We start from the raw sequence: 15,343 nt of genomic DNA, 5'->3' as shown, positions 1-15,343 counted from the left end.
TATGCAGGTAACTGCTTAGTTTGAGCGAATTATTTTGAAAACTGTCTCATGCTGCCTCCTTTCTGTCTATATATTTCAGGTATACCAAAGACAAGCAAATACAAGGTCTGTTCAAAAAGTTCCAGGACCGATTTTATAAAAATGTATTAAACAATCTTACAACTTATTCCCCCACCCCTTCAAAATACTCCCCTTCCCTATGCATACACTTTTCAAGATAAGCCTAAAGACTTTTTTATTTCGTGACGCATTCGGCTGTGTTTAGACTTACCTTCTGTTTTCCTTTACTTAAAAAATTTTTATTATTTCCTTTTCTCTTTTAAGCAACCAACCGGTTTAACAAAGCGACCCTACCCTATACGTTTTTTCCCATTCTCGCTTTCTCCTTTTCTTCTCAAATATGTAACTTTTCCCCTCCTTTCCCTTTTCCCCTCACTTTCAAGTCTGTCTAGTTAATGTTATCAATGTTCACTCTATTTATTTTTAAATGCCTATTATTTTATCTTTCTTCTTTCTTACCTTTTTAAAATTTTATTGTTAACCGGCCAGATATTTGTTGATGGTCGGTATATTAAAAGCTAATAAACTTGAAACTTGAACTTTCCCAAAATCGTTTCCACTTCTGGAAACAGTCCTTAAAACGCATCTTCATGAAACGTCAAAAGTTGCAGCGTTGAATTTTGCTTTGTCTTCGATAGTGTTGAATCGCTTTCCTTTCAGCGTGGATTTAAGTTTAGGAAACAAGAAGTCAGCAGGGGCCAAGTCAGGAGAGTAAGGTGGCTGGGGAAGAACCGCCCTCACGTTTTTGTGGAAAATTTGTGAATTTTGACGCATGAAAAATATCTTCCAAGACTCCATGACATGTTCCCCATAAGCCTCTTCCAACATTTCATAAGTTTCCGTAGGGGTCTTACCCAATTTAAAACAGAACTTCACGCTGTAGCGCTGCTCGTTGAGGTCGCTCTTGATGAAAAATAGCAATCACAAAAATACACTTTCACAAAAACTGCTGTAGCTCGGAGACGAAAACAATTATCAACAAACGGAAAAAGCAGTCTGCTCACATGGCGGCCCCCTGGTCAAAAACCAGTGCTCTAAATGAGTCCAGCCTCACCTGCGTACGTTCCAGTTTAGCAGGAACTTGTCCAACTTTGTCTTGAATCCCTGAAGGGTGTTTTCCCTTATAATAGCCTCTGGAAGAGCGTTCCAGCTTTCTACCACTCTCTGGGTGAAGAAGAACTTCCTTACGTTCATATGGAATCTATTCCCTTTCAATTTTAGAGAGTGCCCTCTCGTTCTCCCTACCTTGGAGAGGGGGAACAACCTGTCCTTGTCTACCAAGTCTATTCCCTTCAGTACCTTGAATGTTTCGATCATGTCCCCTCTCAATCTCCTCCCATTCCCTGTTTCGTAATGTGTACCAAACCCCAGCTGTCCTGAAGTGCTTCTTTCTATTACTCCATTACTTCTATTACTGGGAACACATTAGCAGATTGCACTGGCTTCCTGCTCGTCTGCCTCAACCCATGTTCAGAGCACTCGTCAAACTCTCCGAGTTCTTGGAGCATCAGTTAAATGTCAGGATGATCCAACTCCAGGCTCAGCTTCAGTCATCTCCTCTTAAGTGAAACCCGATCCCCCATTGGGCTGTAATGTAGACGATGAGACATATGAATCCCCAGGGCTTTGTTTTTGTACCAAACAACTTTTTGAACACTTGGCACTGGACCAAAAAGTACTGCATGATAGGCTCACTTCTGCACAGTTAAAGCAACTGAAAAGCTGAGATGATGTTCTCTAGTAATGACTCAATGGAATTCGACAATGGCTACCATGTTGTCCAATTACATCAGCTCCGCAAAGAACACGTCAAGGTTTGGGAGTGCTCTCTCATGTTAGTACTCATCTTCTGCACTCAGCCTAATCGTTGCAGCATTGGGAAGCAAAATATTTGTGGGATGCTTACATTAGGAAACCATCCCACACTGCTCCTTGTGACCCTGGGCAAGTCACTTAATCCCCTCCCCCCACATTGCCCACCAGGACAGATAGGGAAAAATCCTTGAGTGCCTGAATGTAAACCACTTAGGCCAATGCCTCACAAACTATTTGGAGCCGCGGCACGCTAAACAGGGGGCCACGGCTGAAGGGTACCAGAAGTGCATAGATATGGACACAATGACATCATGCCAACGTCTGCGCATGCAAGAAGGCCTAGCAGGCAGGCCCTGAGCTGCCAGTGGAAGAGTGTTGAACTGGAGAGGTGGGAGAGGAGAAGAGGCACTAGCTGACTGTCTCCAGGACATGCCTCTCTCTGCGAGAGGCACGTTATGTAGACAGTCATCCGGCGCCTCGCGGCATACCTGCAATCTTGCCACAGCACACAGTTTGCGATTCACTGACTTAGGCTATATATGGTATATAAATACTAAAAATTAAATAAATAAATATGCCGAGTTTTAGCCCCACAGCTCTAATGCAAGGTAACTGCATCAGCCCCTCAAAGCAGATACCCCTGGGTCAGGTTAAGGTATCATTTTTCAGAAATACATGATATCTGAGAGCACGGACGAATGGTGAGGAGCTCCCAACCTTACCTTTGTACTGAGGTGTGAAGCGTTTCATCTCCATGGGAAGGGACTCATAAAAGCGCTGCTCCTGCGACACCAGCGGCTTGCAGACCGTGTGTTCATTGTATTTCAGCATGCTCATGTGGCCCCCAACCTGGTGGTGGAAGGGCTCCAGCAGCACCCCTTTCCTAGGGTCAATCGTGTCCCTGCTGTCGTGCACCACCATGGTGTGAGTGATACCACTGCCCAATGTCTGCTCTGCAGGACACCACACCTGCTCCTCAGGAGCTGTGGCAGTGCAGCCGGAGGCGTGCGTTTCAGGCGGCCGATTCTGGAAGTATCTGGAAGACTTTTCTATTCTGGCTTCTCTGTGCAAGTTAGTGACTATTTAACATGCCACTGGCAGAGTCTCTGGAAGAAATAAGAACACAAAATTTCAACTGGAGCATGGCTTTAAATGTGTCAGGGATATACAATGAGTATTTTTTTTGCTCTTTATCTGTGGTCAGAGTACTAGCCCTATTGCTATGGTTCTGTGTTATGCATGGACGTTCTAGCTGTGTGCCCGGGTGGGGCTTAGATGGGGCATGGCCAGGTCCCACAATTAAGTACATAACATACATAATATAGGTACACCACTGATTTTCCAGCAACGGATGGTCTGGCAGCAAGCTTTCCCTCTGACGTCTTGAGAAAGCTAGAAGGATGCTAGAGTGGATAGGGAGAGGAACGGCCAGAAGGAAAAAGGAGGTATTGATGCCCCTGTATAAGACTCTGGTGAGACCTCATTTAGAATATTGGGTACAATTCTGGAGGCCGCACCTTCAAAAAGATATAAAAAGGACGGAGACGGTCCAGCTCCTAAAATGGGGCGCAATCTTCATCATAAGGGGTATGGGGACAGACTTAAAGATGTCAATATGTATAATTTGGAGGAAAGATGGGATAGGGGAAATATGATAGAGTCGTTTAATACCTGTGTGGCATAAATGCGCATGAGGCAAATCTTTCATTTGAAAGGAAGCTCCGGAATGAGAGAGCATAGGATGAAGTTAAGAGGTGATAGGCTCAGGAACAATCGAAGGTATTATCTTTTTACAGAAAGGGTGGGAGATGCGTGGAATAGTCTCCTGGCAGAAGTGGTGGGGACAAAGACTTTATCTGATTTCAAGAAAGCATGGGGCAGGCACGTGGGCTCTCTTAGGGAGGGGAGGAGACAATGGATGCTGCGGATGGGCCGTCATGTTTCTATGTTGCAGATGCTGGCAAAGATTTAAAGAGGTATGGGGGGAGGAGAGTTGCTGGGGTTAGAGATGTTCTAAAGGTGACCACCGTTGGTTTGGCAAAACGGTTATTCCGGCAAGGGTTTGGAACCAGGGGTGCTGGAAAATTAGTGGTGTTCCTGTACTGCAGGGCTGTCATAGACCCTCCTGGAGGGCCGCAATCCAGTTGGGTTTTCAGGATTTCCCCAATGAATATGCATGAGATCTATTAGCATACAATGAAAGCAGTGCATGCAAATAGATCTCATGCATATTCATTGGAGAAATCCTGAAAACCCGACTGGATTGCAGCCCTCCAGGAGGGGCTTTGACACCCCTGCTGTACTGTAAGTTATGCACTAAGGGGCTTCATTTATGCCTGTTATTGAGATGCCTAAGTGGGAGCACCTAAATGCTGACTTCTGCTATTATTCTATATCAGAAACTGGGCTCTTTAGTTACACACGTTCATGCACTCTCATTCTTCAGGCACAAGCGTACATGCATGCACTCTTGTCTCATCTGGTGCTATGCTGCTGTCTGATGTTTGTGCTTATTCAGTCAGTGCTCTCTCTACTCCTCTCCCCAACCAGCTCTGCCCACCACCCTGTAAGGTTCTTGCATTTCCTGCCAACTCTTTTCCTCGGCCTGCCGCAGCAGACCTCTCACGTTTCCCCCCATTTCTCTTATATTCCTACCTAGGGTTACCCTATGGCACCAGAAAAAGGAGGACAGATTGAGACATCCGGGTTTTACTTCCACTGAAAGCAACAGAAGTAAGGAGGACAGATTGAGCCATCTCAGTTTTACTTCCATTGCTTTCAATGGAAGTAAAACCCGGATATCTCAATCTGCCCTCCTTTTTCTGGAGCCACATGGTAGCCATACCCATTCTCAACACCACCCCTAACAAGACATTCACTGATTCCACAGGCTCTCCCCAACACCCTTACAATACAGTCTGTCTTACAGCACTTTCAGCTCATCCCCTCCTTCCTGGAACTAGAGCATTCTTCCCATTGTCTGGATCCTACTATATTCTCTTTAGCGGCAGGAGGGAAGATTGAAGGGCCACTGTATAGCGAGCTAAACTCTGAAAAACATCAGGACATTTTAGCCATCCTTTTGGCTTCCAGGCAGTTCAACTACAAATCTGTAGCATACTGAACAAATTCACATCATTGTAAATCCTTACCTTCGTCAACATGGCAGCCTCGCTGCTTTTAAACTAGACACATGCCTAGTTTGCCTATGTCTTAATCCAGCCGGGTACAAAATGTGGCTAAAATGTATCTGTGTTGCTTGAGGTGGGATTGCATTAGGGGTAGTTGTAATCTAAGAATTTTATCTGTATAATTCACGTGTTTAAATCTGAACACAGAACTAGCAGTGATAACTTGATCCAAATAAGTTATCTGTACAAAATTATATCAGTATATTCAGTGGCCAGACTTCAACACACATCATAGCTAAAAATGAGATCAAACTAGAGTTAACCTAGTCCGGGAAAATCTGGACGTCCGGTAAAACCTGGACATGCACTCTTTTTAGGGGACTGTCTGGGTGCCTGGACGGACTTTCCATAACCTGGCAGTTTGGGTTTTGGAAAGCCCCGACCAGCTCCGGCTGCATCTGGAGAGCCTCCAAGCATGCGCGGATGAAGTCACACACATCTGCGCATGCTCGAGGCCCTCCAGACGTGGCCGGAGCTGGTCAGGGAAGAAGCAACGAGACTCTGTGGGGGTTTTTGCTTCTGAAAATATGATAACCCTAGCTCAAACCGAAGTGCTAGAGTGGTTTACAATACTAAAAACGTACAATAAAATTATCATTATAATAATAAAAACTATCACAATTAAATGATTCCCCAATAAACCTTTTCATTACAGTATTCAATATCCACCACTCATTATCATGAAATCTCCGTCTAAGCCTGATTTGCAGAGTAGGATAGTGTACATTTCTTGGGAGAAAGACAAGGGAAGATAAAGAAGAGAGTCCAAGTGCGGAGAAATCCATTAGTTATAAGAAAGGATAGATGAGCAGGCAGAAGAGACCCTGGAGCTTGCGTGTTGCTTTGCAGGTCCAAAGCATGTAGAAATAAACAGTGTCATGGAAGAGGATTCAGTTATGGAGGGGGTAGAGTTAATCGGAGAAGGCATCGAAAAAGAAGAAAGCTTTAAGTGAGCTGTGGATCAGAAAGAGAGTCTAATGCTTTGAGATACAAAGGTGAAGAGTTCTATAGAGTGGGAGCTATCACATTAAAGATTTTTATTTGGGTGAAATCATGGACTATTTGATGTAAGGATGGTACGTATAGTAGATTCGATTGAAGAGATCATAATGTTACATGACATTACATCAATTCTTATATACCGCAGCTACCTTGCGGTTCAGTGTGGTTAACAGCTAAGAGATACTAACCATTTGTAGAATGATCGTAATAGATGAATCAAAATATTTTCCAAACAAGTGGGTTTTCAGCGATTTTCTACAGACTAGATAAGCAGTCGAGACTGATATATAAGTGCTAACTTGTTTGTTCCACATAGCTAGAAAAACAAAAAAAACTTGTGGAGAATTGATGTCCAAGTTGATGGCTTTATTAAAACAAATACGTAATCCACATAGGGCTGGAACCTCTAGAAACATTTGGACCCAACACGGTCCATGTTTCGACACAATTGTCTTCTTCGGGGGTCCCTACTGCTCCTAAAAATGAACTTGTGGATTAAAACAATAGTCTCTGCGTGAAACTGACGCCCTCAAACCAACAGAAGATCGCGCTCCAAGCTCAACAGGCTCAAAGTGGGTTTTCAGCAATTTTCTAAAGACTAGATAAGAAGTCGAGACTGATATATAAGTGCTAGCTTGTTTGTCTCACATAGCTGCCAAATATGCCAAAGGTTTACTAAAGAATTCTTTATAAACACATCTCTTTACAGATGGAAAGTAAAAAAAATCGTACCATACACAAGTGCTTTCTAGTAGCAAAATTGAAACATTCAAAAAGGTAGCTGGGTAAAAGTCCATTCAAAGCCTTAAAACATACACAACCAAATTTGAAAACTATTCTGGCATCTATTGTCATCCAGTGTAGTCTATAATAATACTTTGATACGTGATCTGATCTTTTCAATCCAAAAATTAACCGTACTGCAATATTTTGAATAATCTGCTGCCTTTTTACATTTTTCTTAGAAATCAACAGAATATTACAGTAATCCAATGTGCTGAGAATGAGAGACTGTACCGGCAATCCGAATGAAAAAAAAAAAATCAAAGTATAGCTTAATTGTTCTTAATTTCCATAAAAGGAAATGAGATTTTTTAACCAGAGAAGCAATATGGAAATTGAAAAACAATTTACGATCAAGGTAGACTCCCAAGATTTTTAAAGTCAGCAAGATGGGATAAATAGTGCCATTTAGATTTATTGAGTCCTCCTTGATCGTATCAGATGGGGATGCAAGAAAATTTTAGGTTGAGTTTTAACCTAAAATGTTCTGGTTGGAATGTACAGTATCAGGTGTCTCACTCTGGAAAGCTATAAAGGGTTGCCATTATGGAGAATTTTGTGTACCAAGGAAAGGATTTTGAATGAAATCCTGTGAGAAATGGGGAGCCAATGTTCTGCTCAGAGTAGAGGTGTTACGTGGTTGAATTTTTTTCACGCCTGTTACAAGTTTTAATATGGCAGTGTTTTGGACTAGTTGTAAACAGTGCCCTGCCAGCCTAAATAAGCAATGACTTCTAGCTGGTTATTTGATGACCCTCAGCACCGATCTGGACGGGAGTCAAGTTTGAAAGCCAAGAGACCTCACAAGCTCCATGCTACTATAAGTGAGACTAGGTAACACCAGAAAGTCTGGAGCAGCTTGGGCTAGATCAGGGTATATCAAGATCCCATATGTCAGGTAACACCTTGTTAACAACACACTATGGTATCCACCTCTTACCTCATGCTAAAGGCATCCATGATTAGAACATTCCTAGAATGGTATGCCAAGCTTCGACACATACACAGTGTTGCAATGCATGCCCTAAAATGCCTTTCTTATATTCTTATATTACACTCTGTGGCTGGCACCTCGGGCAGTAGTGGACACCAAAGAGTAGCTGGATACAATGCAAAACAATAGGACCTAATAACTACACAAACTCAAAGAAACCACAGGAAGGAAGTACTTTTTTACCAGTAGGGAGGAGAGGTAATCAGTACATCTCTATATTGTGGCATTAGATGTAAAGACATTCGTCGTTTACTAGTTCAAAATACTTCTATAAAATTAATAACTGGGAAAAAGAAATTTGATCACGTCACTCCACTTTTAAAGTCTGCTCATTGGATGTCTGCTAATCATCAATTAACATATAAGATCTTGCTTTTGGTCTTCAAGACACTTTCTGTACAATCACCACCTTATCTCGATAATTATCTGATACCGTATATACCTTCTCGTATACTTTGTTCACATCAACAAAACCTTCTTACTGTTCCATCTGTAAGATAAATTACATACGCTTCTAATAGAGAGCGTATTTTTTCAGTTAATGGTCCACAACTCTGGAATGCCATCTCTGATCACATTAGGTCCGAAAACAATTTAGAACGTTTCAAATCTCTTTTAAAACCTTTTTTTTTAATTTTCAGATGCATTTAACTAGTAGCTTATATTCGATCAGCATATATTTATATTTCAGGCAGGACTCAATGTGCATCAATATGGAATTAGAAGCGCACTTTTAAAATTAAATTTAAATTGCATTTAAATTTTATCATACTTTATCTATCTTTTATTTGTTTATAATGTAACTTTCAATTCTCACTCTATTTTAACCTTTATATTAACCCCCTGTTTTACAAAGTCGCGCTAGCGGCTGCTGCATGGCCCCGGCCCTGAAGCCCTTTAAATCTGTATGGGCTTCGGGGCCATTACCGCAGCACAGCCGCTAGCGTGGCTTCGAAAAACAGGCCCTAAATATAAACCGCATAGATGAATTTCTCAAAGCGGTATATCGAATGCTAAATAAATGTGGAAACTTGAAAACTAGGGGTGATGGTGAGGTGATTATGACTTTTAGGGGAGAAGACAAGATTTTTAAAAATGATTAATTAGAGCTGAAGAAATTTGGAGGAATTGTCCTTTTGAAGGTTAACCTACAGCAACTAATGCCCTTACACTGGTCCTGCTAATGGCTGACATTTTGAGAGGTTAACTCATTCATAAAAGCCAATCTGTTTTCATCTACACAACTACTACGAATTTTCTGTCAGGTTATTGACCTAGAACTTTTCTCAACATATTGTTTTCTCTCCAGTATCGCTGCCTGGAAGGAAAGGTGGTGACTGTACCTGGACCCTAATTTTGTTGCAGAAAATTATCACTGTATCCTTCAAGCCCCACACCCAAGCCATGCCTATGACCTCTCATAATCACTGTTTAGCTATTTCTCTTGTGCAAGCCAAAGAAATCATCTTGTGTGATGTAATACAGGAAAAAACAGATCGTCTTATCCCACCATGATAAAGCATCAGACAGCCAGTATCATTGCATCCTGAAACAGGATGTACAGACATCTGACAAACACCTGACAAACAAGAGAAATGTTTTCTACAGAAAACTATGCACAGCTCACTCATATTCCACCCTCTTGACCACTTGCTGGTGACAAATGATGAGAAACACACACATCTCCTTGGAAAGAATCCTCCTCCCCCAAGCTATGAAAAATAGACAAGCCCTGGCCAGCATGACAAGTCAAGAGGTCAGTGCAGCAAGTCTCACTCTTAGGAAGGTATAGCTGCCCTGGTTGTAAAGAGTGTAAAAGGTAATTGAGCTAGGTAAATAGCTAACCAGTTAGATTGCCCTTGATTTAAAAAAAATGGCTCCAGAAGGGCTAAAACTAAGCATTATTTTCCAAACATACTTTTAGCCAGATTAAAAAAAGAGGCATTTGTGAGGAGACTCTACAAGTACTGTTTTAGTCCCTATCCATTACCCACAAACTATACTGTATTGTGTGTATATTCTGCACTTGTTTTTTTTATACTGAAGTCCTAAGGAGTGTTCAATGCTGCTGTCACTTCCTGAGCCTTATAGTCTGTGTTCTGATAGGTCAGCCTCTGCATGTGACCTTCTATCTCTCTCCATTCATTTAAATCCTGGGCAGATGCATATGACTTCCCCTTAATCACTGAAGTACTGGTAAGTACTGCCTTCAGTATCCTTAAGTGGCATGCACAAAGCCCCCAGTCTCAGGCACTGATCTTATTGGTCTCCTTCCTTGCCTTGTAGCCTTGTGGGTCTTTTTCTTGTTCCCTCCTACCGGAAAGGTAGATTCTCCTTTTTGGCAGCTTTTCTTTGCCTTTTCCTCCTGGACAATGGACTCTTTTCACTAAATATTTGAGGCCACTTCCTCTTTAGCACAATCTTTAAGCCTACAAACTTCCTTTGAAACCAAACCAACAATCAAACTTTCTTTTGCCCAGTCTTTCAAGCACTAGCCTCTGAAATCAACTTATTTTACAGACATTTCATATCCAACTGTCTGTAATATTATCAGCTTGCAAGCAACTGTGGCTATCCACTACTAAAGAGTTTGCTTTGGGGCAAAAAGACCTCCAATTTCAGCTTCTGCATCCAGTAGCTGTATTTATTTTGCAATAAATAGTTGAAATTCAGGAAAACAGAGTTTTCTGTATAGATGCTGGGTTGCTTACTGGTTTAACTGTTGAGATAGGAATGAATGGGTTCAGAACACCTGTAGGCTCAAATCTTGTATTAAATGTTGAAAGGAAAATGAATTACCCAGGCAGCTTCCCTTAGAAAATTTCTGAATATTTTTAGGAGGAGAGGGAGAGGATGTAAATGTAACCATGTACTCTGGATCGAGACCTGTGGTCTTCAATTATATTTAAATAGGGATCACTTCGGATTGAAAGAGGCTGAAGGATTACTGACAAAAATCTCCATCCTGTACCACTATTTTCTGTTTCAAATCCCCATATTTTACGTCACCTATTCCTCTCTATCAAACATTCCCTCCATCCACCACACTTTGCACCACCAGTCTGTCTCCCAACCTGTTACTCTCCCATCATTTTTCCTGCAATTAAGAGTCTGAGCAGGAGGCAGAGGGCAAATCTTTCCCATATGCAGCTCCCAGATTTAGTGTAAAATTCTTCCAGACACACTCTTGCATATGATTAGTATCCCAAACAGCTGCCCCCCCCCCCCCACATCATTCTTCAGAGCCCACCGACTTCAGCTGTTCCTCCCCCTAAGCACACAATCTACCTGCTTGAGTCCCCCATAAACAGTACTTTTCGGAGCCCATGCCACACGACATCCCCGTGCCCTGGTAACTCTTCCCTTCTAATCTGATCTTCCTAAGCTTTCTCAACTTCACCCTTCCCCCCCAACCTTTTCACTTTTTCTTACCTTGTTGCCCTTACTAGAAACTCAAGGTCCACACCTACATAGTAATATGGTAGATTAAAGACCTGCATGGTCCATCCAATCTGTCCAACAATCACATTCATTATTGAACCAACAATCCAATATTATTATTACAATATTGTACTTGCTATGCTCCCATTTACAATGTCATCCCCTCCCCCTGCTGAGATATACTATGCCACTCCACGGGAATGAAGAGCTCAGAAAGTAGCTATTGCTATCCTGTTGTTCCAGAACAGGAAGGAAGCCTGAGAACTCTTCAAGCGCTCAACTTTCTCATCTATGTGCTGAAGGGGAAGATTACACACTGTTTCTCAAACTCTCTCTACTGAGTAGTGGCGCTGGCTGGCTGGTAGGGGGCGCTATAATGCTATTTTTCCATGTTGGCAGGGTGGGTGCTAGGTTAACATTAGCATAAGAGCCAACTTTTCAAAATGATGGGGGGGGGGGGGGTGCTAAACCCAATGGAAAGTCTTCCTCCCCGGATAGAGTCTAGGTGTTTGCTTAGCATTGAGGGTGCTCAAGCACCCACAGCGCTGGCACCTATGAGGATGAGCACATTCTCCCTCTTTCTTTATGTCTATTTGCAGCCTTGGAGAGAGAAGCAATGACTATTCAGAATGCATTCTTCTCCTCTTGGACCGTTTGTCTAGGCTCTGGGGAAAAAAAGTGCTCTGATACTCTCTCTGTGTTTTCTGTCCTCCATCTGGCTTATAGAGATATGCTTTTTGGATGCAGTTCAAGTCTTCTCATTTCATAGCTTTCAGACTATAGAAGCTTTTTTTTATATATATATAGTCTGAGTATGGCCCTAGAAGACTGAGTACATAGATTTGGATGCCTGAGGAAGGTACAATCTTGTTACGGAAACACTAGCCGTGTAGAATCTTTTTCTTTTTTTTTTTGAAATACTGTATTTGAATAAAGATCCCAGTGGAAACAGCTCTTTGTCCCTATAGCAGCATAACAGACAGTCTTAACCTTCTTCTCTTGGGATGTATTCCAGCTATGGAAGTTACAGGATTTACTTTTACCAGGAGCAGGGGGCAGCAGGAGACAGTGAGTCATACTTACTTGAATGCCAGCAATATTCCAGTATAGTGGTTATTACAGGGTGATATGGATACAGGCAGCAGTGCTATTTCCAGAGCCTGGTATTTAAAGGGACCACCTCTCCCTGCACCTTTCCAATGTCACACCTGATATGTCTCCACGGATGGCTAAAAATACTGCATTCTTTAGGCTGGTGCTGGAGTAAAGGGTTACATTTTCCCCTTGCTTCTTTAAATCACCATTTGTGTCTAGATTTGGGGGATGGTTGCTCGAGCTATCCCGAAATCACCGTGAAAAAGAAACTAGGCAGGGTCCTATAATTTATGCAAACTTTTAGAATACCATTTTCTTAAAATAGGGCCATAATAGATACAGTGCAACACTTCAAAGAATCCACAAGTTTCCTAGATAATGCCAAAGGCAAAAGAGAAGACCCCATTCTTGCCCTCCATCTCAATGCTACATTAACCAGCAGCAGTCACCTAAATGACCGTGAACATGGGCACAGATTCCAGCCCTCTGCATTTATTTTCTAGCCTAACAAGAAGAAGCTACTGTAGGAGGAAGGGGCAAGACTTACTCACAAAGCAGAGGATGCAATGCATGCTTTAAAAAGTCAATCATTCTTACTCTACTTCTCTTAAATGGATGTGGTGAAATCAGTTAGCTTAGCGGAGTTTAAAAAAAGGTTTGGATAATTTCCTAAAAGAGAAGTCCACAGGCCATTACTGAGGTGGCTTGGGGAAATCCACTGCTTATTTCTAGGATAAGCAGCATGAAATCTGTTTTACTACTTGGGATCTAGCTAGATACTTGGGTTGGCCACTCTTGGAAACAGGATACTGGGCTATGGCAATTCTTATGTTAAGATTGTTGGTAGGGTGGATTTGATGGTTTGTGTATACAATTTTGAGCTACCTTGTTGTTTTTGGTTCTGATTTTGATTGTATTTGCTCAATAGAATATATTTAATGATAACCTCCCCCAGGGTGAGTTACCAAAACCAGACCCCCCCCCCCCCACCATCTGCAGCAGGTCACTTCTGAATTAGCCTAATTTGAATACTAACATGGCTGAGCCCTACCTGACTGGATACTCAAACCCTGCCTAGAATAATTCCCTCTATAAAATTATTAGTATAAATGACCATAAGGTGGAAAAAAAAAATAGATTAAAACTACTTATAATGAACCCACAAAATGACAGTGTCTGATCTAAGGTAAGCAAATGGCGCATGCATCACCTCATGAAAATCCCATAACAGCACCTTATTCAGCATTGTTTCGAGTTGAATTAAATTTGATGTACAACTAACTGGATTACTAAGTGGTTTTACAATTCCAAAATAATCAGACAAAAGAATATGCTAAGATTAGGTGGAAAAGAGAGACATCGAGAACAGTGGGGAAATCAGAGCATAATTTCTCAACCCAGTCCACTTACATAAGAACATAAGCAGTGCCTCCGCCGGGTCAGACCATAGGTCCATCCTGCCCAGCAGTCCGCTCCCGCGGCGGCCCAAACAGGTCACGACCTGTCTGAATCCCAGAAGGGGCCCCCTTGCCACCTTAGTTTCCCTTTGAGTCCTATCTTCCCATCGAAGTCCTAACCCTCCGGTCTTGCACATGCACAACCTGGTTGGGTTTCTATACTTTTACCTGGTTAGCTTTCTATACCTGTGTTACATCCCAGCACCTCTCTCAGTATCCCACGATCCCTTTATCCCTCAGGAATCCGTCCAATCCCTGTTTGAATCCTTGTACCGTACTCTGCCTGATCACTTCCTCCGGTAGCGCATTCCAAGTGTCCACGACCCTTTGGGTGAAAAAAAACTTCCTTGCATTTGTTTTGAACCTATCTCCCTTCAGTTTCTCCGAATGCCCCCTCGTACCTGTTGTCCCCTTCAGCCTGAAGAATCTGTCCCTATCCACCCTCTCTATGCCCCTCATGATCTTGAAGGTCTCTATCATATAGTAACATAGTAACATAGTAACATAGTAGATGACGGCAGATAAAGACCCGAATGGTCCATCCAGTCTGCCCAACCTGATTCAATTTAAAATTTTTTTTTTTTTTCTTCTTAGCTATTTCTGGGCGAGAATCCAAAGCTTTACACGGTACTGTGCTTGGGTTCCAACTGCCGAAATCTCTGTTAAGACTTACTCCAGCCCATCTACACCCTCCCAGCCACTGAAGCCCTCCCCTGCCCATCCTCCTCCAAACGGCCATACACAGACACAGACCGTACAAGTCTGCCCAGTAACTGGCCTAGTTCAATCTTTAATATTATTTTCTGATTCTAAATCTTCTGTGTTCATCCCACGCTTCTTTGAACTCAGTCACAGTTTTACTCTCCACCACCTCTCTCGGGAGCGCATTCCAGGCATCCACCACCCTCTCCGTAAAGTAGAATTTCCTAACATTGCCCCTGAATCTACCACCCCTCAACCTCAAATTATGTCCTCTGGTTTTACCATTTTCCTTTCTCTGGAAAAGATTTTGTTCTACGTTAATACCCTTTAAGTATTTGAACATCTGAATCATATCTCCCCTGTCTCTCCTTTCCTCTAGGGTATACATATTCAGGGCTTCCAGTCTCTCCTCATATGTCTTCTGGTGCAAGCCTCCTATCATTTTCGTCGCCCTCCTCTGGACCGCCTCAAGTCTTCTTACGTCTTTCGCCAGATACGGTCTCCAAAACTGAACACAATACTCCAAGTGGGGCCTCACCAATGACCTGTACAGGGGCATCAACACCTTCTTTCTTCTACTGACTACGCCTCTCTTTATACAGCCCAGAATCTCCCCTGAGCCTCCTTTTTTCCAGAGAGAAGAGCCCCAGCCTATCCAACCTCTCGGCGTATGGGCAGTGTTCCAGCCCTCTTACCAGTTTCGTTGCTCTCCTTTGGACTCTCTCAAGTACTGCCATGTCCTTCTTGAGGTACGGCGACCAATTTTGAACGCAGTATTCCAGATGCGGACGCACCATTGCTCG

The 15,343-nt window shown here is 42.6% G+C and overlaps 1 protein-coding gene across 5 annotated transcripts in view; it reads right to left on the bottom strand.

Moving 5' to 3' along the window:
* IP6K3 (inositol hexakisphosphate kinase 3) overlaps nucleotides 1–15,343 on the bottom strand; it is a 45,400-nt gene that overhangs the window by 17,585 nt on the left and 12,472 nt on the right. For 2 of the 5 annotated variants that reach the window (XM_033917438.1, XM_033917439.1), the window contains exon 2: nucleotides 2,598–2,981. In XM_033917438.1, coding sequence (XP_033773329.1) covers nucleotides 2,598–2,796 — 199 coding nt within the window. In that variant the 5' untranslated portion in view covers nucleotides 2,797–2,981. Of the gene's footprint in view, nucleotides 1–2,597; nucleotides 2,982–6,256; nucleotides 6,812–9,690; nucleotides 9,810–9,871; nucleotides 9,953–15,343 lie in introns of those variants that run through there. The other 3 variants (XM_033917443.1, XM_033917440.1, XM_033917441.1) reach the window with 3 other exon arrangements.

This window comes from Geotrypetes seraphini, chromosome 13 (assembly GCF_902459505.1).
Source record: "Geotrypetes seraphini chromosome 13, aGeoSer1.1, whole genome shotgun sequence".
Lineage (NCBI taxonomy): Eukaryota > Metazoa > Chordata > Amphibia > Gymnophiona > Dermophiidae > Geotrypetes > Geotrypetes seraphini.
This window is presented reverse-complemented; position numbering and strand designations above follow the sequence as displayed.